A 24062-nucleotide genomic window follows, 5' to 3' on the forward strand; every position below is an offset into this window, starting at 1 on the left:
TCCCTCTCTCCCTTGCTACAGTGATGCTCTGTAGAAAGCCGGCGCCTGTGATCCAAAACCTTTTTCAGCTTGTTTTTGTAATGCACCTGCCTTACTCATTTTGTGAACTCCTGCCTGGGAGCTACAGAAACACGCAGGGTGATAGCAGCCTGATAGCAGCTGCAGCCAGAGGCTTATTTCACAGTACAGCAGCAAGTGCAGAATCCAATTGGTCACTCTTGGCCAGACTAAATCATCTTTGAACAGGAACTGTTCATAAAGGCAGAATCAACAAAATCTTCATCAGTTCCACTAATTTAGCTTACCTGTGTGCCTCGCTGGGACCTCTCAACTCCTTCCTGCCATCTGTCGGTCTCCTCCCCTTGATAAAGAGACTGCATATTCCAACACTGTCCCAACCAGGGATTAAAAAAATAAGGATATCAGAAACATGCTTTAAATTGCTTCAGTGTTTGAGACACTTGGTTGTGATTATTTAAAAATCAAAGCATACTATGCACTATCCTATACTGAGCTTCCTCCTACACATTTCCAGTCCTGTACGCTTTATTAATATAGTATATTTAAAGATAATAGGAGGTGCTAGATCATCAACCCCAAACAACTTGTACTAACCCAGGGCGTACATGTAATACAACATCGTCCTGTCAGTGTGCTTCAGCACGTAATCACTAAGCCCATTCTGTCCTCAGGCAAGGCTTAACTGAGGCTGGCAGGGATGTAGAGATGTATAATTCTGCACAAAAAATCCTTCCAGTACAACACATCAGCACTTCTTCATGAGCTGTTCATGCACATTTCAGTCTGGGAAACAAACCACTCCATGTCTCATCCTCTCCACCAGTGATAACATGAATTATCATCTTTATTAAGATGATAGATTTTAAACCAGGGGAAGAGATTTGGTTATCTTAGTAAGATTCAACCTTAAAATCATCTCTGGTTTTTAAAGGGAACAAAGAAAACCCTATCAATTACAGAGACCATTGTGGCTTGGCTAGAGCTGATGTGCCTTCAGGAAAAAAAAAAAAAAACAACAAACAAAAAACCACAACTATTTCAGTATGGAGAGAAGTGATTTTCATTTATATGTGGTGCTTCCCTTCTGTCTCATCTGGGAAACAAGCAGGTAAAAGCCAGTGAAGAAGAGAGAAGCCACTCCTAATAAAGGGCTATATCTTGGATGAACCAAGCTCCCATGACATGTGTACACCAAGACATTTCACTCTGACAGGATCTGACCCAGCTGAAACTTCAACATTACTTACTGCCAAGTTAGAAAGGGATAAGAAGTGTCCCTTCAAAGACAGGTTAATGAGAAGGAGAAAGCACAACATACGCCAAAAAAGTCAAGTTGTACTACACCTCCTTCAGTTACATGGAGTTATTTTACAAGTTGGTCTGTTGAGATGCAGGACCACTGGGTAAAATATAATGTGATATTTAAGGGATTTTGTAGATTGATAGTTTATTGTCTAACACTGAATGGATAGTGTAGGCAATTTTCCACTAGTACTCTCATTCTAAATTAAGTGTTCACTCAGCTGTATGTGCCCCTTGCATTGTATTCAGGGCTGCAACAGCCACCATGTTCCGTTTGTGCCGTGTCTGGTTAGTTACACAACTCCCATCACCAGATAAAAGCAATGGTTTGTGCATCCAATATAATTCATATTTAGAGGACTAAAGTATTCATATTTATGCATGTATTGTTTACAATTTGCAGTTTCATAGAAAAAAATACAGCTTACCTCAAAAAAAAAAACAACTTAGCACTCTACTATTGCTGGTCTATTTATGGGCTTTACATAAATTTCCAGGTACTTCTATTCTGAATGAAAAAACATAGCATTTTTATATACAGAAATGTACAGTTTATCAAAAGATGTATTTGGATAAGAGGAGAAAAATTTATAAGACGTTCTTTTGCCAAAAGTAATGTAAACTTCTTTTGCCCCCAAAAATTCAAAACCAAAGAATTTATATCAACATAGCATCTCATTCTGTAGCTGTTAGTCACTTGAGCAATTCCTATAGTAGTAAGTCAGTCTGTAAAGTCTGGAGGACTAGACTCACAGTGTCAAATTGAAAATAATACCATAAGAGAAGTTTATCAACTGCATATTGTTTTAGGAGCTAGGCTAAGGGGAGTTATTCATTCCTTCTAATAAGAGCAATATTGCAATATATCTTGTCTTTACTAGAGACTGGGTTCAATTAGATTAAGAGCATAAAAAAAGAGAAAGATTCATGATGGTGAGAAACAAGAGATAAAATAGACAAGATTTGGAACAGCTAAGGAAGCCCTGAGAACATGCTAGATAAATGGGCTGTCTTGAAATAAAAAATAACACCTCAAGTACAAGTGGAGAGTATAAGAGAGAGTGCTTTCTATTTGAAGTCACTGCTAACCTGTTAAATTTCTATAAAGCAAAATAGGACCAAATATTAGTGCTCACACTGGGTGGCACCACAGGAATCTCCAAAACAGTCAATGTGTTAAGATACCAGCTGGCTTCCATAGCTAAACAATACACAACTAAAAAAAAAAAATTAAAAAGAAAAAAATCTAGTCTTCTCTTCTTTAGACAGTCCCTTCCTGTTAAGAGGATTATTTAGAAGTTGTCCAAGTTTCAAAAGATCCAAAAGCATTCCCTGTGGCCTCTTTTCTTTCCCACTGAACTTGACAGGAAGTTTATCACCAACTCCAGTTTCAGTACTACTTGACTTCAGTTTGAAGACCACAAGGACCACAAGCCTGACAGTGCATGGAGCAGCCTCACACCTCAGGCTCATGTTCTCATCATGATGGCAACAAAGTTGATTCTTCCTTTTTATCTTTGCAAGTCAGCCAAAATTACCAATAAATTATCTGCCAGTACTTTCAGTTCAGGTGTCAATTCCCTGCAATTGTGGTTTAAACTAACTGGCTCTGCTGTGATATTTGCATCTTTCAAAGACAGAATTTGCAAAAATCTGAATAAACAAGGCTATGGAAAGCCAGCGGGAGTACACGCTTGTTGGACACATTACCAACAGAGATAGTTAAAAAAACTGTACAAATGAGAAACACAATTAGAATTTTGTAAACTTTAAGGAAGTTTAGTTCTAATGCAAGGGCCATAAGATCAGCGGAATCTACCCCTCAAACATATATCCCACACCCGAAAACACTTTGCGCTAAGAGTATTAAGTAGGACAGTTTTCCATACCCTTTTGATTTAATGCTACAGAATCAGTTTAATTTTCAGAAAATTCAGTTTTCTCTTTTGGCATAAAATGCTGTGTAAAAGCTCAGCACATTTCTTGGCTGTCTATCTTAATTGCTCGTAAAGATTCTCAGCCAACAGTCAAGTACTTCTAAAAAAATTAACAAAAACCTTATTACATGCTAATTCCCCATTTTTTTTTATATTTCTAGTCAGTTCTCTCAATGTCAAGCGTTAGCCAATGCTAATATACATTGGCTTGAAGCCATCATCTTCTTTTTAAGTTTATTGTGACTGCAAGACACTAAGTGGTATATCCCAAAGGAAAAGAGTGGGGAGAAACATTGCTGAAAACTATCTACTAACATCTATCCACGTCAAAAGCACTTGCGCTTCCAAAAGCACGTACATTCAAAGGAGCAAGATTTTGTTAGGCTTAGTTTCTGTAGGAAACAAATTATTTATCTGTTCAACTGCCATATAGCCAGATATAAAAATATATCCATGCCATATCTGAAAGCTAGTCTTGGTATATATGCATCTCCAATAATTTCTTGCATCAATAAAATTCTGGTTTACTCGGTACATAGTCTGATCCTGTGCAGCTAATGGGAGATTTGTTTTTAAGTTGGGGCCGGGGGGGCAGGGGGGTGTTTGTTTCTTTACTTTTTAATAAGCTGTGGATTAAGGATAGGAAAATGGATGCTTATTGCAACTTGTTTTCAAGGCCTACGCCCAAATTTGGTTACCTTTACTGCATGCTCAAACTTTTGTCCACAAATAAACCTATGGAGCCTTTTACTTAAGCAGGGATTCTATCTGCTGAAATCCTGAATCCTTTATCCCATCATTTCTAACATTCACCTCCTCTCCATTAGTAGTACAATCCCCCATAAATACATCTATGGGCAACTAATTCACATGTAATCATATGTCATCCATTGCTTTTCTAGAGGAAACCTATTGTTTAACTTTTGGTACTCTCTTTTTAGCTTATTGCAAAAGGGTATTTGACTTGGGAATAAATTACTGGAGTTATTCTGACTTTTCATAGTTTGGGATATTCCTGCATTTTCCACTTCTCTCCCTTAAGCAGATTTATTATTGAACTTAAATGAGAGTTTTACTATTTTTTTTTTTAACACAGAGGAAAGCAGTTATAGTTTTTGCCACATACAATGTGAGTGCATTTCAACTGAAAAAATCAAAATGGGGTGGAAGTAAGAGTAGTAATATTGCTGTGTAGAACCGCTTGCCTGGAACAAAGGCACAGAAGCCAGATAGAGCTCAGTCTGTAGTCACATGGTGAAACGCAGGGTATACCTACTGCACCACAATACTTCCACACTGTTTTAAGGTGACGTCTGCCTACCCACACAGCTCCTTCCTTACACAGTATCAGGCCAAACTAGGGAGGATGAAATAAGAATGACTGCACCAAACCTAACCTCTCCGCAAGGCATGTAGCCAGTTCGAACACTAGGAAAGCCTGGACTGAAGCACAGGTTTGGCACCATCCTTGGGTTACTGTTTAAGCACACAGGGGAGCCCAAAGGGCAATAAATTAAGTTTTTTTACTTTCAGGTTTTTAATGAGTAAATTTTAAGTGCTCATTGTGATGGTTTTCTATTTCAACAATTTATTAGATATTATGGCCAAGAGAACCGCCATATTGCCCAAGCTTCTGCCTAATAAAAAGCCATGTCTTCGATGAAAATCCAGGGCCTCTCTAAGAATCCCACTCTGAGTGAGTCTCTTCCCCTCTCTGCTCCAAATCAGTTTCTTGGGATGCTGACTCATCACACAAACTAAAGCATGCCCTATGCTACAAAAGCATGCTCCTCAGTTTCACTCTTGCCCAAAACTTTCTCTGCAAAACCTTGGAGTCTTTTCACACCTAGTAACAACACGCAATTCCTCTGTTCTGCTCGGAGCCCAGATTTTTGAGTTTTCACATTCCTCCTTGTGCACTGGAAGTTCTTCCAGCATCAATCAATTCATGATACAAAGAATCTTTCCAGGAATAAGAAATCAAAATTATACAACATACATCACTGACTCCAGCAGAATACTCCCCAATAACAGGGAAACAATTGCTGAGTGACTCCCCCAGGGTCAGTTACCAACAGCTCTAGAAATCAGTCTAATAAATAGGTTGTCCATAAGAGCATGAATTCATACAATGGATCTGTCTCAGGCTGTCTCTTAGGGCTTTGAAAGCCTTTAGTTTTGGCATCTGTATAACCACACTTTGTAAACCTCTCTTTTCACAACTGACATGTTCTTTCTTTCTCTCTCTGCTGTACAGAAGTTCACTTGAACCAGAGCAGCCCCACCAGTGAATTCCCCAGCTACGGTGAAAACGGAAATGATACCAGTTTACTTGTTTCACCCCTTCTGGTGGCTGGAGTAGTGATTGGACTCGTGCTATTTCTATCCTGTGTTACAATCATTGTTGGCAGTCTGCGAAAGGACGGACGGTTAAGACACCCACATCTGAGAAGAGACGCTGTTTATGGTAAGATAGCTAGTTATAGCAAGATAATGCTTAACTTTATTAATAATCTGGTGCTACAGGCAACAAAAAGCATCTGGCCGCTGTGCAAGGAATAAAAAAAAAATTAAAAAATAGCATAAGTAGGTCACAGGCAGCTTTGTAGTTTAGTAGCATCTTTGTGCTGGCACTGAGTTCACATAGTACAAGCTCCACAGTTAATGGTTAACATAAACAAGGCCAATGCCAACAGCATTTCTTAAACAGCTTATTTTCCCTTGATACGGTATAAGATCTCTTCTCCATTGCTAGACTCCTGATAGTTTATTTTCATATGCTGTTATAGCCTTGGTATAGCATATAATGTAATTTCTGTTTGTTGGAAAGCCAGGAATCTTTTCACTTCTGCAGTGTGCACCAACCTACAACAATGACTGGGCAATCACTGCTATTCTGACCACAAAAGTTAATAACTGGATATAAACAGAACAACAGGGCATCAAAATGTCATCACAACTGTCATCATCATTAATGATGTCATTAATGACATCAACGTTATTACAACTGTCATCATCATTAAAGAGACTGGTTTGCTATCAAAAAAGTGCCAATTCCTATCGCCCTATTCCCTGACACAAATCCCCCATACTTTAGAAGGATTTGGGAATATGAAGGAGTTAATTGTAGAATTATATTTTTGGCCAATTTTGGGTTTGCTGACCAGAAGTTAAAAGCCACTTTGTCAAGGAAATGACAGAATGTGATAATTTCTATATTTAAGGAAAAAACAGTTACAAAAAGTTACTTTGTAAGTCTTCAGCTAGTAAAAATTCAAATGATAAATGGATTAATGAATTGAGTGGAGCATCAACAATTTTTGTCATCTGTGGTTAAGCTCCTATATCTGCAGTTTATTATGAGAGTATAGTTCTTTGCATATTGTTGAGGGTTTTTTTCTTTTCTAGATAAAGATAATAATAGTGAGCCACATAAAAATGCATTGGCTCAAATCTTGATTTCACTGAGGTAAATCAAGTATCCACTGAAGTCAATTGGACTTCATTTAATTATTTGGACCAGGAATTTTCATGTCTACAAGAAACACATTTCCTATAATCGGTTTGTCCACCTGGAGCCAGGAATAATTATTTTTGGCTTTCTTAGAAACATTTATCCAGATAAGTGAATAACGTCTATGTTTTGGGAATAAATTTTAGACTCCAGTGAAATGCAAACTCCCATGGTAACATACAGAGGGGAAAAAGGAATTAAAAAAAAAAAAAATCAAAAAACTAATGTCAACTATTATTGTAACATTTATTTTTCTTACTTTTCAACAGCTAAATTTGGGATTAAGTAGTTAAACCCAAATTGTAGTTACTGTTTTACCCATGAACAGCAATATTTTGGCATGATAAAATACTGACCATTAAGATTCAATCACTACATTTAAATCTACTGCTATGTTAATTTCAGGTCCTTTAAAAATCCTGAAGCCAGGCGAAAACATAACGGACAATTTTCAAACTGCTTGTTAGAAATAACAATGCCAGAGAAAAAGAAAAGCATGGTGATATTTTCAGAGAAATTCAAAAGAATAATCTTAACTAAATTGTGCCAGTCCACCCAAGTGAAAATTTTACATTAGCACACGCCATCCTAATATCTCAGCATGCTTCCAGTGGCCAGCATGGGAACAGCGGGAGTCACTGTGAAGTTGGCTTCCTTCACTTCTCAAGCAAAAGGAAAGCACAGTGCATGATAGACTGGATTAGTCCTGGTAAATTCCTTGAGAATAAATTGGCAGAGGTGAAAATTGCCAGAAGGAGGAACAGGCAGTTCAAGTGAGTCCTGCCCTTTACCCTTTCTTGAGAGAGACAGTACTTCAATGTCAGTTTAGAAGTTGGCCCTTCTCTCCAGGTACTATTTTAATGCATCAAGTGAAAAAGGAGGGATCACTATTTGGAAGACAATTGGGGGGGGTTGGGGGGGGAATTGCTGCATTTCCACAATTTGGGACATTCTTATCAAAATTTACCCCAGAATGTTGAGCATTAACTAACTATCCTCAAAGACAGAAAATAGCACTAACTTCTTTGTATTTCTGGAGCTATGAAACTCTTGTGTGAAAGCATTAAGCAAGCCCTGGAGCAGGCAGCAAGATGATTTTCTCTACTATTTTCCAGTTTTTCCCCTTTTTGTGAGTGTTTTATTGAGAACAGTATTTTCTCAAGACACATACCTACAATCAAACACCTAAGCCTCTTTTCAAAAACTTTCACAGAATTGGCAAGGTTTCAATGTATGCGACTCCTGGGAACTTCAGCAATCCTGCTAATGTTTGAAGCTCCATGCAGCACAACCGACACTCCTTTTCAACCTTTGAGGCACAAGAAAAGCTTTAGACACTTGCATCTTGTAGGGCAGCACTAAATATATAGTCCCTGTGCCACAGCCTGAAACTTGCTCTTAAAGGAATAGAAATGTCCTGTGAAATCTGATTGTTCCAGAATACCAGTAATTCCTCTGCCTCAGATAGGTTTTATTTTCTGATTTATGGTAGTGTTATAAACAGTGATATTGTCTCAGAGAATCCACCATGGAGGAAAAGAGTAGCAAGTATTAATTGCTTGTTTTCTAGCTCCCGATGGCTTCTCTTATGGTGGTTCTTTTGGAGAGCTGAGATCCACCTGCATGGAGGAGTTTCCCCCAGCTTTTGATTTTGGGTCCTATCTGGATACACTTTCTCAGGTCAACGTCATGTATCCCGATTCACCTCCACGGTAAGCACTTTTCTAAGATTCTAAGTGTTATAGTCCTGCACTTGCAAAACCCTGTTAAAGAAGAAAATAAAACTGCTAGACCTATACCCACTACAAAAATGCAAGTCACACAAACTCTAAATACAGACAGACTTTGTTTAGTTTAAGTTCAAGTTTTCCTTAGCAGAATATATCTTTACTAAATAAAGGCATGTGTACAGCCAATTCTCATTTACTAATATTCACACTAGAATGTATCATGTTGATGGCATACTAATGAAACACACAAGTTAAATTACTTATGAACATCTTTCTTTGAAAGAAATTATTTTACAAGTCAAAGTTTCACTTCCAGGAGAAAAATATACTTTTTTCAAGAACCTTCAGGTTACATTTATTACTGACCTTGAGACTGTTCAGATCAGAGTAAACAGAAAAAACAAAAGGGGAAAAGAAAAAAAGTGCAAGAAGCCTTTAAACCTTTCCATATTATTCAGCAAGTCTCACTTCTCAGCTTTCTTAATCCCAGTATTCTATTAGCAGAACTGAAGAAAACATACCATTCTGATGTACCTAGTAATTGTACATAACCTCCTAATTTAGGATAGGGAGAAAATTGTTTGGGATTGTTCATCTTATATCAGTAATCTGTGAAGGGGGACAACTACCATTTTAGCTGTTTAACCTAAACCTGCTCTGGAGAGCCATAGTTGCCTGGATTGTAGTAGCACCTTTGGAGAAAAGTGTCCTTCAGATATCAGGCAGTTCTAATTGCCTGGGGAGGTAACGTTGCCAGAAGAGGCTCTTTCCAAAGACAGTTATTCCAGAAATTATATAGCCGTTCCTTCCACGTTTGTGTGCCTGCATTCACAGGATACAAGAACAGCCATCATGAGTGACAAGAGTTGCACTTCAGGCCATCTATATCTCCTTTGTGTGCCTCATGCACCTTGAGGTTAATAAATGAAGGAATTCAGTTACTGCCTCCAATGAACCAACAGAAATCATTTTAAACAGAACATCACTTCAGGCTTTCTGTAGTGCTGTATCTTACAAAAAGCAAATAATAGTTGAACAGCCGTGCTCCCCCCCCCCCCCCTTTTTTTTTCCTCTTCTTTTCTTCCTTTTAAGCAGACTCTGTTGTGGTGGGTTGACCGTGGCTGGACGCCAGGTGCCCACCAAAGCTGCTCTGTCACTCCCCTCCTCAGCTGGACAAGGGGGAGAAAATAGAACAAAAGGCTCATGGGTCGGGATAAGGACAGGGAGAGATCACTCACCAATTACTGTCACAGTGGGCAAAACAGACTCAACTTGGGGAAATTAGTTTAATTTATTACCAATCAAATCAGAGCAGGATAATGAGAAATAAAACCAAATCTTAAAATAACACCTTCCCCCCCACCCCTCCCTTGTTCCCGAGCTTAACTTTACTGCCGAGTTCTCTACCTCCTCCCACCCAGCAGTGCAGGGGGACAGGGAATGGGGGTTGCGGTCAGTTCATCACACATCGTTTTTGCCGCTCCTTCCTCCTTAGGGGAAGGACTCCTCACACTCTTCCCCTGCTCCAGCGTGGGGTCCCTCCCACAGGGTGCAGTCCCTCAGGAACAGACTGCTCCAGCGTGGGTCCCCCGCAGGGTTACAAGTCCTGCCAGCAAACCTGCTCCAGCATGGGCTCCTCTCTCCATGGGTCCACAGGTCCTGCCAGGAGCCTGCTCCAGCGTGGGCTTCCCACGGGGTCACAGCCTCCTTCGGGCATCCCCCTGCTCTGGCATGGGGTCCTCCACGGGCTGCAGGTGGATATCTGCTCCACTGTTCACCTCCATGGGCTGCAGGGGGACAGCCTGCCTCATCACCATGGTCTTCACCACGGGCTGCAGGAGAATCTCTGCTCCAACACCTGGAGCACCTCCTCCCCCTCCTTCTTCACTGACCTTGGTGTCTGCAGAGTTGTTTCTCTCACATATTCTCACTCCTCTCTTCTCCAGCTGCAATTGTGCAGTTTTTTTTCCCCCTTCTTAAATACATTATCCCAGAGGCACTACCACCATCGCTGACGGGCTCGGCCTTGGCCAGCGGCGGGTCTGTCTTGGAGCCGGCTGGCATTAGCTCTATCGGACACAGGGGAAGCTTCTGGCAGCTTCTCACAGAAGCCACCCCTGTAGCCCCCCCGCTACCAAAACCTTGCCACGCAAACCCAATACATCTGTTTTGAGTTAAACCAGATATAAGACCAGCTCTTTTCTGACTGCTTGTATACATATGCAATATAGAGCAAGTCAGTAGTATGAACATACAATATACAGATCTTTGCTTTTTCTATTCTATGCATGTTGTACAAGCAACCCTTTATGTATTACAAAGTCATACTATATAATAAATGGGCTTTTAGAGATGGTGTAAATATTTTAGCGGAAAGCTCACATGTGAAAAATTATTCTGAGCCTGGCATCTAAATATGTAGAACTTCACATAAACCCACTTTAAAATTTCAGCTGTTTTTTTGGACCCACACCTACAGGTCTTTACTAATAAAAGCCAGCCAGCTGACACTCAAGCAACAGCTTGAGTGGGCACTTGGCCAGATTTCTGAGAACAAGCTCAGGCTCCTGTGAACAAGCTCTGAGAACATATTTCTTTAGCAGACAGGTCTCCTAAGATTAAACCAAAAAGTTGCTTCCATTTCCAGTTTGAAACAGGCCCAGTGAAGGATGTTCCACCCCTATGGAGTTCTCTGTTTGGAAGGAGATACATGAGTGATACAGGATAGCACTAGATGATCTGTGCTTTCCTGTAAATTTTCCAGCTACTTGTGTAATAAGCCTGGCATAAGTTAACGGTCTTGTGTCCTACCTTGTTTTAAGAAACTATTCTGGGACATCAATACTAGGATCAGAGAAACATAAAGGTGTCCAACCACTGCCTCCTCAAGATTCCATTCTGGGCTGAGTGGACTGTGTCCCTGAGGGGCCCAAGATCTGACTGCATACACAAGGAAACACTGCTCATCCCATTAAGTGCAGTTCTGCATCACAGGTCAAAAGTAAAGATTATTGTTAATGGCTTTGCTGTTTTCTCACTGCTACCATAGTTAACTTTTAGAAAAAGTAGCTTTGGCAAATCATTAAAATCTTACTAAGTTTTACATCTTAGCAACCCAACTTGGAGAAAACTTCAGGAAAAGTAGAGCTTAGCAGATGGCTGAAAGCAAAGCTACGGAGAGAGATGTTTAAACTTACTATTAATACATTGTATAGTCCATTGTAACTTTCTGTTAAGAGCGTTGGTTGAGAAGCATTGTATGAATACATTGCATTATGTAAGAGCTTGAAAAATTTCTTTATAGCTACCTTTACATTCTCCTCCATGGCATAACACTGAAGTGTATTTTTTCTAATTAGTAGAGCGTGGAGATCATTTGGACTGATGGGTGCTAACAGCAGGAAAACTGACTGTCAGACACGGCCTTGAAGCATAAACAAGACATACTTGACCTTATGCATTTAAAATATTAACTCAGTGGGATCAATCTTGTTACATATGATAATGTTTTGAAGAGTGGGTTTACTGAAATATAGCACTGGCTAAATTAATGCAGTTCCTCCTCCTAATTCATGCAGTGCAAAATGTAATTTAAAGCTAAACTAGCATGCCCAAAAGCTAATAATGCAACTGTAGCATAAACAGAACAGAAATGAAGAGCAGCGAGGAAAGCAACTGCATTGGAAAGTAACTCTCAACACATATTTGAAGTGAAAGAATTCAGTGAGTGAAAACTAGTGTCCTGCTGCCACAGGCAGACACCAAGGCATTAGCTTCCTTTAACCGCATTGCTCTAATACAGCCTGCAAGAGGCAACAGCATTACATCACTGCATATTAGGTGCTGCAGAGCTGAGCATTCTTGAACATACCATTTTTGCTAAAACCATACTTTCTGAAGTGATTTCAGTAGAAAGCACGACACCTCTATTTCACCAAGGGGGTAATTATAATCAGTCTAGAATGTTTTCATTAGATTTTACAGTTGGGCTTTAAACCATGAAATAAGTGGAAAAGGAATTTTAGGGGAAGGTTGATAAAACAAAGAGAGTTAAGAGTACCCATTTCTATGGCTGAGGGAGAGCTAACTGTTCAGGACTGCCCGCTCTCGACTCGCCAGTTGGAGGTCCAATACAAAATACTATTTATGTAAAAACTTTAATTGGGAAATTAATTTATGAAGAATGCCCTGGGATGTTAATAATTTAATTGCTTTGATATCTAAATCACAAATTTCATTTGAGGCTCAATTTGATTATCACCATAGACACTTCCACTAACCACCTTCTTACATTAGATTTTACATTCGATTTAGAGGAATACCATGCACAGAGTTTTGTCACTAGCCTGCCATAGTTGCAGGGTGGTTACAGAGAAGCCATTTGGTCAATTTGTCTTGACAGCCCAAAAGATACAGTGCTCCTATCCATAAACATCCCTTTAGGATAATTAATGACTTTCTAATGAATCTCAGATCTGTGTCAGCATCTGTCAGACTCATTTTACATGAGGTGTAGAAGGGAAATACAAAACCAAAATACAGTGGGTATGAACTAAGCAGTTTCAAGGTATTTGGGGTCTGTATTTTAGAGCCTATTTCTAACACGTACATATACTTGTAGCAGTGCTGGAAGTTAAGTTAATGTTTCATAGTCTGTGTTACCAGAGATGGCAAAGTATTTGTTTCTAAGAAACTTCAGTCATCTGAGAAAAATGATCCAGGTGATCTAGCAACAATTCTAAACCACAGAATTCTCCTCCCTCCAAATTAGGAAACTTGAACAAATTGAACCAGGACGACATATAAGAACAATCTCCCTGCCACAGCTTAACTATCATCATAGTAAATATGACTTTGAAAGGAATACTGGAAAGCCTGTAAATCCAATATTTGCCAATTTGTTCAACATTCACTGTGATGGTATGAGTAAAATAATCTAATTGAATTTTTAGTATCTTTAACCTTTTAAGAAGAATCAAAGAAGAAAAAAAATCAAGAGTATTATTTGGAATTATACGGCAGGCAGCAGACCTTTAATCAAAAGAGTCTTCTGGAGTTTGATCAAGATGGCTGTAGTTGTCATTTTACACATTCCCAAACACATGCTGTTGACACTGTGTGGATAATACCTTTATAGATAGAAATCACGGGCTCATGCTCATGTTCACTGTGCCCAGAGTTCATTATAACACATGCACTTATAGTGAGCTTTCCTAATTATCTTTATATATATATGTAATAAGAAAGCTGTTTAAAAATAATTTGAGCTTACATGTTTTAAATGGCTTGAAGTACAGTACCAATCAAGGACCAAATAAATTTAAAATGATTGCATTTTCTTGATGAGAGTCTCAGAAATCCTAACAATGAGGAGATTTGAGGTTCCCTGCATGAAAGGAATTTTATCAACTTTTCACCTTCTGGCCAGAGGAAATGCATTTCACCCTACTCGACTAAGTGCTTTTTCACTCCTTAGTGATTGGATATTAATGGTATGTACACAGCTTTAGGCAACCAAGGTTATCGCCTTTTTCATCTGTGACTCATGATTGTCTAATACAGAACATCATTGTGGAATGAATGACTCTTGAGCAACATGGAGAGATTTAGCTTCAGGAATAGTTTTAATGGAAGCCACAAAAGTCCTCTCTGTATTTCGCACTGAAACATGTCCTGCAGGGCGCACTATGATAAAAACCTGTTAGTCACCCATTATCCCTAGTATTCACATTAGAACACACTGGGGGTTTTTTTGCTTGTTTGTTTTAAGTGTGCTCACTCTACCTCATCTGGTCATCTTGCCTAATCTATACAGGATCAATTCTAGAGAAAATGGTCTTGATAAATTCCAGTGCTTTTAATACCCGTGTTCAGTCTGCATTGTTTAAACGGGCAAATCCATTTAAAAATTACTTTAAAGTGGCAAAAGGAAATGCTCATGTCTTAAAGACAGACCCTAATTTCCCTCTAAATGTGAAAACCAAAAAAACCAAACTACTTAAGGTACTTTCTTTTCTAAGACATTCTTTTCCATCCCCCACTTCAGAGGAAGAAAGTTAGCTGTATCAGAGGGAAGAAGGCTTGAACCAGCTTCCTAGATTTTCTTGAAAGACAGAATTAGGCTTGCAGGAAACTAACAAAGACTTGCTATGTCGTGCTGTATTCCTTTGCCAAGGCCACTTTTCCTGCAAGCGTGCAAGGTAAGTAGCTTTTGGCACATTACAATGACAGTTGGCAAAGCATGAGATGGACATTTGTGGTTAAGTTCAGATCTCACTTGAATACCCTCACTGAGATTTTCAGTCAGTAAAGTAAAAAAAAACATTGAAAATAGGATAGTATTAAATCCACTGGAAATCATGACGAGATAAAACTCTCAATTTGTTCAACTCCAAATTCTGAGCAACTAGACCCTCAAAAACCCCTCCCTTCACATCCTAGTGCTATTCCTAATTATTGTTAGATATAGAAACAAGTTAATTGCTTTCTGATTAGTTAGTTGCTCTCTGCTGTGAAGGGATTTTTACAAGACACCCACATCACAGCCCATCTAGTGAGCACAGGGAGATTGCCTTAGTGCCTGACATTAAGCCAGCCCTTGAGAGGTCAGAGTCTGCAAGTGAGATCCCAACAAGTGTATCTAGACTAGTATTTCAGATGCCTCTGGTGTATCTCTAAACAGAGCCCTGCCCTAGTGAGGTTCTCAACTGACGTGAATGCCACCACACCAGTGGCAGCACCATCAAGTTATATCTGCTGTATGGACAGGTTTTCCCTCAAACTGCCTTCATCTTGCTATTTTCTACTAACAGATCGTCCTTCAGGAAGTGGTTTCAGTCAGAGGAACATAGGCTTGAAAGGATCTTCTGCAGTTACCCAGTCCCACCCCTGTTCCTGCAAATAATAATTTTTAATAGAAATTTACCTATTCCATAACAGAGTTTGCAAGGATCTTTTGCCCCCATTATAATCATTCCAGAATACCTAAGGACAGACCTCATTCCTAATTATTATGGCAACTTTCTTATTTCCAGGTTAAATTTGTTTACAGCCATTTTATGATAGTTTCTTTTTGTGGCATTTCCATTCCTCTTAAATACCCATGCTTTTCTCTTTACTTGCTTCTTGTATTTGTAGTCGAAAAAAATCTTCTCACACCTCAGCCTGCATGTTGTGAGGCTAAGGCACAAAGTTCTCTTAGCTTTCTGTCATCAAAAATATTTGTTGGGATGCTGTATTGTCTGACCAGCCTTGCTCTACACCTGTCCCAGTTTCACTCTAGAAGTGCAAACTACTGCTGCGTATTAAAGAAAACCCCTGCAGCAGTGAAAGCAGAAAAACCTGATGAAAGAGAGGCACCAAGCATTTCTAACTAGAAATCTATTGTGCCATGCGGAACAATTACAACTTAAAGCTGTTAAGTCATTGATAACAGTACTGAAAAAAAGGAATATTTTTCTCTAATTTCCCAGTAGTTAGACTTTCTGTTGCATATTGCAGCTAGTATTTCCTTCACCTGCTCAGAATTCATTTCTAGAACAACTAAAGCAAAGCCCTTTCTAGGAATATGATCCTAAAACATGTCACGTGGCAAACTTCCTCAAATATTAGCAGATCCTAAGCATTCCTGCTGACATGCAAAAATTGGTATTGTTGTTTAGAACCCTGTTTGTGGATTAACTCCATGGCTTGGGAGGCTACAAGACATTATTTTGAAATAAATTTGTCTTAACTGACTATTATTGCGCAACCAGTGCCCATAGCTTCATTGTCATTTACTGTATAATGGGTACAGAAATCCAGAGACTAAACACTGCTTATGATCAAGTGGTTCTTATTATATATAAAATTAATGCCAAGCTAAAATGTATCATATAACATCTTCATCAGAGAATGACTTGTTTTATTTAAAACATTTATTTTAATTGTTCAAAGCTGCACAATTATGTTTAAACTGTATTATATCAGTTTCAAAAGCTATCTGGTATATGTTCTCATGAAAACATTGTTTACATTTAATTTCTTTTTTTCATCTGGAATATTTATTCATCAGAGAGTCACAACTTCCTCAAGATTATCGTGACACATAGTGCAGAACAAAGATCCAGACTTTAGTGCTTATTAACACAAATATTCCTATTGTAGTTGTGGGCAATGGGAAATTCCAGAAATAACTATGAACAGAAAAAAGGCAGAAAAAAAATTAATGTCAGGTTTCCTGTCTCTTCAAGGGTTAAGTTACTTAAGCCTTAGATGTTTCCTTGAACAATACCTTGGGTTACCTTTTTTACTATTTAAAAACATTAAAATAGAAAAAAAAAAGGTGTTATTTGTTCACGGTTACCTACTCCAAGATCAGGCAGGCACCTTAGAGGTGCATTTACCACACCTCTGGGAGCTTAAAAGTCAATTAAGTTAGGAGATCAGCATCGCTCTACAGCTAATAAAAAGAGACAGGTACCTCCAGAGTCTCCCCCTTGTTTAAATAGCCACATTTCAAACATATGTGACAAAACATTCCCAGAAAATAGTCCAGTGATTTTTATGGATGCTTGGATCATTCCTTCAGGGCCCTGGCTTGGCTGACACTGCAGGCTGTTATCTCTAGGTGTTACGTGTTTGTTACTTACCCCCTCACCCACTGTAATTTGGGATCAGTCATAGTAAAAAATTCTCACGTAATATTATCCAGGCCCAGAGACAGATGGATTTTGATTTCATATGAACACAATAACTAGGAGGACTGAAACTACATAGGAGGAGGTGCGACTTAACTACATTTGCTTGTTCTTGCACTATCATTCTCCTAATTACTAGGCTCCAACAGTTCGGGGTGTTTCTTTTTTAATAAAGAAAGATGTTTTAGCTCTTCATTCTAAGTCACTGTCCAAGAGTTAAACTAAGTAAATGACTGAGACAATCAGTAACATGGAATGGATTGCTATTATATGAAAATATTAAACTAATGCTTAATAAATCACTGACAAAGCATGCAAAAGAAAAGTCAAAATACAGGTAATAAATGCACCTAGTATCTCAAATGGAAACTGTCAGTATCAAAAATAAACCTAGAAAAATATCCTGTCTCATGATGTGTCACTATAAGAGCAGTTCTGTCAAAAACAATACATTTCCTCATGGTAGTTCCACATCACCAAAGAATATATGTATTCTATGAAAAAACACCTCAAAGGAAACACTGACAGATTTCCAAGCTGCTGTCCTACAAACCCAGCTGTTAGTAGATTGCATGATCAGAGATAGCATGATACTAGAGATAGCAGAGATAGCTGAACTACTTACATGATCATCAAACCCATCGTTATATTTTTCCTTTGATCCTCCTTTTGGAGAGTTACAGTATATTTGTTCGAATTTCAGCTTTTCTTTCTTAGGTAACAACATCATATCAACATCCTTAGGGTTGTTTTCATCATAGCTTAAACCTGTCAGCACATGTATTTTCCAGATTTAGTGATTCTGTTTACCATTATTAAAAGAAGACAGTAGGTCATCAGCAAAATGGAAACAATGCAACAGGAGCAATTTTAGTAGAGTTGTAACATATCACAAAAGAACGAAGTAAACAAAAAGACATCTATTTCACAAAGAAGAATTCTTCATTCCCCAGATTTGCCTTTTTTTCCACTAGCTACTCTTTGCATCTTAAAAAATTCTGGAAGTAGAACCTTCTTCTTTCCCCAGAGAGTAGGTCATAATTTATGAATGACAGCTAGTTAAATAAGTTCTTTTGGGTTTCCTTAGCAACAAACCTACCCTAATACTTACTGCAATGAGACCTGACAAATTCATGAAGTTATTCCCCCCTACCCAACATTCTGAGTCAAAAAGGTCAGCTTGAAGAGCTGCTGTATTTTTTAAGCAACATTCTTCTCTTTGCGTATCACATTTACATGCGGTAAGATGATGTTAACAGACTTCAGCCCTCCTTGCCTTCCTAGTATAAATATCCCTTAAAAACTCAATAGCATAGTCTACAATGACAATGAAGTTATTCTGACAAGAAACAAGGCCAAAAAAAATTTAAAAAAACGTAGACAACAGCACATTTCATGGTCAGTAACCCCTTCCTTCTCATGACTGCCTGTAAGATACACTGAACCTTAAGATAATATAATTTTAAAAAATAATGGATTAAAGTTAATTCACCACAAGTACTGTAACCAAGGATTTTTCTTCAGGGCTGAGACGCACAATATTCATGAGATGCGGTGTAATGAGTTCCTGTGGTCCATTATTAAGTTACGGTAACATAATACTTCTCAAAGCATTTGCTTTCTTATCTAAAAGGATTTTCCTGTGACTGCTTCACTGAACTTCAAGCATCAGCTACTTTTTACATGTACAATAATTTCACAGAACTGAATCTCTCAGGTAAAACATAACTGTCGTATTTTTTTGCAAGAGACTAGCAAGTATTTTTGTTTTTCCACTTATGTAAGCTCCACGCTCTTGCATTTTCAGTTGCAAGACATATATATATACACACACACATATATATGTAGGTGTCATTCCCTTAGCAGTTACTGAGGCTGCACTTTTATGATATGGCTAAGAAGTGCTGCCTGTGAGCTGTGGTCTAAGACCTACCACACTTCCTCCATCTCTTATACTTCTATTTCCCTTGTGTTGCAGTGATGCCCATCTGACTACACCGTGGGCTTCCACCTCAGGTAGCTAAATCAGTAGAAATCCGGCCCAGAAAAAAAACCCAAAACAAACCAAGAAAAACTTCCAAAAAACCACACACACACACAAAAAACATGCACACAACCTTTTTGCCTATTTAGCTCCAGATTGGGGATCATGGTTTGGAGGAAGTAGTGCAAGGAACACAGTGGGAGTATTCAACAGGGCAGGGGACACTTCCTTTCAATGACATGGACATTGGCTCATGTTGAAACCACAGCTTTACACATCACTGAGCTTTACAGCTGCCACCATCTCAGACAAAATCAACAGCATTAGTTACCATACTTAAGTGACTTTAATGTAACAGTATAATTTTAATATTAGGAATCATCATTACTGATTGTTATGGATGCGCTGGTTCTTTTTAGTGGTAGCCATCATTATATAGTACCTCTTGGCCCCTCTGGTATCGAGGTCTTCATACTAGCTGATGAGAAAGCAGGTCCTTCATTCTATTCTAGTTTGCGCTGTTTGCAAGTAAAAAGAAAGAAACCTAAAAGCTGTGTCAAAGATGCAGACCTCCCACTGTAGGACAACTTAACAGTACCACTTAGTTCGTGATACACACCTCACTGCAGTAAAATGCAAGAGTCCATTCGCCTCTTCTCCTCAAACGTGAAGCTTTATTTTAAGACAACAGTAAGGATTTAGTCCAGTATCACTCACATCAATACATGGTAATTAACTGCAAGAAACAACTGCTATTACAATTTTTTTTATAAGTAATCCTTTAAGTCTTTTGAGGAATGATTTTTCCAGCCACCAACATACACAGACAGCAGGTGCCTGTCAAACTGTGTATTACTTCTTATAATACTTGCTTAGAATCCTCTAATAAAAAAAGATCTGGTAAAGACTAGAGGTATATGTTTACATATTATGGTCTCTTTCAAAGAGAAACTGCAAAATAAAATTCATGCTTGTAGTGTTGATAATTCATTAGTTATACTACAGGAATACCTCTATAACAGCACTCTAACAGCCTCAGTAATTTGGTTGTGCTTTCAAACAGAGGAGGGGTAAAAAAAAAAAAAACCAACAAAACAAGACAAAAACCCACACCACAAAACCCTTGGAAGCTAGGGAAAAAAATGCAAAGTTAAAGTTGCTTGTATGACCTTAATTCATCTCCTTTCTATCCTCAACAGAAAATGCTAGGAACCTTATCTGTAGCCTCCACTACTAGTATCATAGCAATAGCTGTTTGCAATGTCAGCATTACGAGCAAAGATACCATGCTTAGAAGACAGTATGGGAAACTGAGTATCAAGATCATAAATTGCTAATGAAATACAAGAAGTTATTTTTTAAAAAAGCTATTTGAGTGATTTGTAGTTGCCTCCTTGGCCACAACAAACTGTACAGCTGTGAAGGTGCCAAAAAGTTATTTAATTGAAAATCTGGCATGTGTTCTTCACTGCCCTGTTCAATTTTTAAAATGTGATCTTAATTGCCAAAAATGAGAGGGGGGAACATAACTTGCATTGGAGTTTGGAGAAAAAGAGAGAATTATTTTTTTAACCATCGTATGTATGAAGAAAAAGTGCCCTAACACTAATATATTGATATTTGGAAATAAACACTGAAATGCCAGGTCTTGAATTCCATAATTTGCTACCCATTTGTCTTGATGCTTAAAAGTCTCCTTCACAAAACATCATTTCGCTATTTATCCCACCGAGCATTTTAGTTCTACAGAGCTGAGCTACAGTCCATGAAAGATATTAAATTAAATCCAAGGGAAAGAAGTGCAGATGATCAGATAACAACAGTAAGTAGAAGGTTCATACTGTGCCCATTTCTCCTGTAGGTGAGTGGCAGATTTCCCTTGCGCTGGGCCCAGGCCCAGAATCAGGAGATCAAAGCTTCTTCCCTTTCGTGTCTCAGCAAAAGGATTCAAAATTTTCCACCTTGAAACTCACATTACTGTGGGCTTTTCAAAACTGAAGCTCTTTTACTATGGTAACAGGACCCAGTAGGTGCTCTTCATTAGCCTGATTAAGTCAGTCAAAATCCGTGGAAAGATTTTAAATAAATTCACTGGGCATTGGGTCAGCAAAATATAAATTAAAGATGCAGCTCATAGTAAGTAATCCTGCAAAGAACGGCTGTTCCTTTACTCTCACTGAGTTCATGAAGAGTTGAGTTGAGGACATGACGACATCAGGTCCTCGATCTCCGAGTGAGGTCTAAGACCTTTTAAAAGAATATCAGGTATGCTTGAAAGCTTCAGTGGGCTTAGTAGAGGCTGGACTGAAATCTTTTCCACATGCTATACAACAATTGGACCTCCCACGTGCTGGGACTTGTTTCTGAAGTATCTAGCAGCCCTATTCAGGATCTTCAGAACAGAATTATGTTTTTAAATACCACTCTTTCTGATGGGGAAATCAAAATTTTCTAGTCTGAATTTAAAACCATTGTCCTTATGAATATAAAAATAAGATAAAAGGAGGTAAAAATAAAAACACCTGTGGATATTTGAGTTACTTAGTAACCTAGTACTAGGATTTCACTTTCTTACCTTTCCCTTCCCCAAAAACCACTGCCATCACCCGGACTAGGAACAATACCATCAAAATCATCAGGAGCGCTCTGAGGGAAAGGTATGAACGAGTGCAGCAGAACCAAGTATTTTTCTAAGGCAGGGCCTCCATGGTTGATTGCAGCAGATTTGAGCTCACTCTAACCAATGCAAGCTGCCCTGCTGCAAGCCACTTATAATCTACAAGTAGGGTTTATTAGCTTGGGTTTAGCCTGGCTGTAATGCAATTACAGGGGGCAGAATGACTGCCTGCAGTCTACTGGGGAGACATATGCTAAATATCCTAAGTTTCAGGAAATATCCTAGATCTTAATAGCTCTGCAGTTAGTGTGGTTGAGGAAATAGGTTTTTAATTTGTCTGGCTCTGGCAGAATTGTTTTTCAGGTTAACTGAGTAGGTGAAGATTTTTTACAGGAAACATACCCTTCTTCAGAATTGGATTTTAAATGATCCTGAAACAGTTAAACAAGGCAGCCACAAACAAAGCAGGTCCAACATTTAAGATCATGATGTTATGACTCTTCCTCGCTTTTGCCTGTAGCCAATGAGGCAGGAAAACAGGACCTTCCTTCAGACCACTAGACCTGGGCTGGTTTGATAGCAAAAGTGGAGTTAGCTTTAGTTTGTGGACAAACAGGTGATGCTAGGATAGCCAGACAGTGGACCACCCAGATAACAGACAAGATTCACCAGTTCTGGTTCAGCCCTCCTTGGGACCACAGTGCAATCTCTGCAGAGCCCTTAGGCTCAGAGGGCTGGGCAGTGCCAGCGCAGCACTGTACAAATGCATAGAGCCTGCTTATGTCCACTCCATCCATTCCCATCCCCTTCCTGCAGCACAGAACATGGGAAGACACAAGGACAAAGACACGTAGGTCTATCCAGGCTGATTATTTACCTTGTGCGCCTCCCTAGGCTGTGCAGTGCAAGCTCCAATCTAAGGTGCCTGTCTGCATTCACACCGAGACAGCAAGCACTGAGCATGGTAGTGGAGCGAGGAGGTAATAGTTTCCCCTGGCTCTAGCTTGGTGGCACAGACAGAACTATGAAGCCTGCATAGTCCTGGCTGGCTCCTCACAGAAACCCACAAATCGGTCTGTCTTGCATTCCTCCTTTGCGGGAGGAGCGTGACGGGTAGTCTGCCGAGTCTCAGAATGACCAGCATGAGTCTGTCAAGATTATTCATCACAGCTCTGCACCTCAGCAAGAAGTCCTGCTGCCCCTGCCAGCACATATCTGCAACCCAGACAACCTACCACATGTAACTGCAGACTGAGCACCAGACACCTGATTCAGGAGGACAGCATTTGATGTGATCCATCTAAAGTCTTTATAGACTCCATCTAAAGCTCTCTATACCTTATTTCATAACTGAAATGGCAACACCACTTCCTTTCTCCCCAGCCATTTTCTAACTTAGCTACTTACAAGCAGTTGAAAGCAGGAATGAACCCCCGCTGTGTTGCACTTACGGCGACTGGTGCAGCATGCACAGCTTTGTGTGAGCCAGCAGTGTTATTCCTCCCGCTCCTGCGTAACCAGCTGTAAGGAGCTGGGCTTATCTTCGGGCACCTCAGCTGAACGGTGCTGCCACAGATGTTACTTTCATGCAGGAGGATGGGGTCTGAACTTTCACTGAGACCACTAGGATTATCTTTGGGCATTTGGAGATGTGCTTTTAAGTATTATGCTCTCGAGTGTCTCACATGGCAGGGTAAGCAAGGATGTGGGCTGAGGAACAAAACACCAGACGATCCTTTTCTTCTCACTTTATCTGCCCGTTATGCTGAAAATACTGTACTGTGGCATTTTTCACAGGACTCTAATGAAAAATTATTTTTTTCTTTCAGCTACGATGAATGCGTGGGGCCAGGAGCAACACAAATATATATTCCCACAGATGATCCCCCCCCATATTCTCTTATGGACCCTTATCAAAGAAACGAAATATCTATAAACATTAGCGTGGAAGAGGAAGCAGCATCTGGGACTACAGGACAGGCTGCAAATTATGCAGTCAGGCTGCAGGACTTGCAGCAGCCCATTTCATCCATCTCTCTGTCGTCTCTCACTCTGGAGGCTGCTCCCCTGTACGAGACGGTGGTGTGTGAACAGAATATCCCCATCCCACTTGTTCCAATGGAAGTACTGAAAAATTCTTCCACTGACTATCAGACCCTTCTGAACCAAATCATGTGAATATAAAAGTGGCGCTCTCCTTCAATTCTTCTGAAGAACTCAGACCAACAAAAACATTTAAATGGAAGAATAAAACCTCTGAAAGTTTTACCTATTTTATA

At 39.3% G+C, this 24062-nt stretch overlaps 1 protein-coding gene across 1 annotated transcript in view; it reads left to right on the forward strand.

Annotated features, from left to right (window-relative positions):
- Window positions 1–24062, forward strand: part of BEAN1 (brain expressed associated with NEDD4 1) — a 60079-nt gene extending 36017 nt beyond the window's left edge. The window contains exons 4-6 of the mRNA XM_050903864.1: window positions 5518–5727; window positions 8345–8486; window positions 23613–24062. Coding sequence (XP_050759821.1) covers window positions 5518–5727; window positions 8345–8486; window positions 23613–23961 — 701 coding nt within the window. The 3' untranslated portion in view covers window positions 23962–24062. The remainder of the gene's footprint in view (window positions 1–5517; window positions 5728–8344; window positions 8487–23612) is intronic.

The sequence above is a fragment of the Gymnogyps californianus genome, chromosome 12 (assembly GCF_018139145.2).
Source record: "Gymnogyps californianus isolate 813 chromosome 12, ASM1813914v2, whole genome shotgun sequence".
Taxonomy (NCBI): Eukaryota; Metazoa; Chordata; class Aves; order Accipitriformes; family Cathartidae; genus Gymnogyps; species Gymnogyps californianus.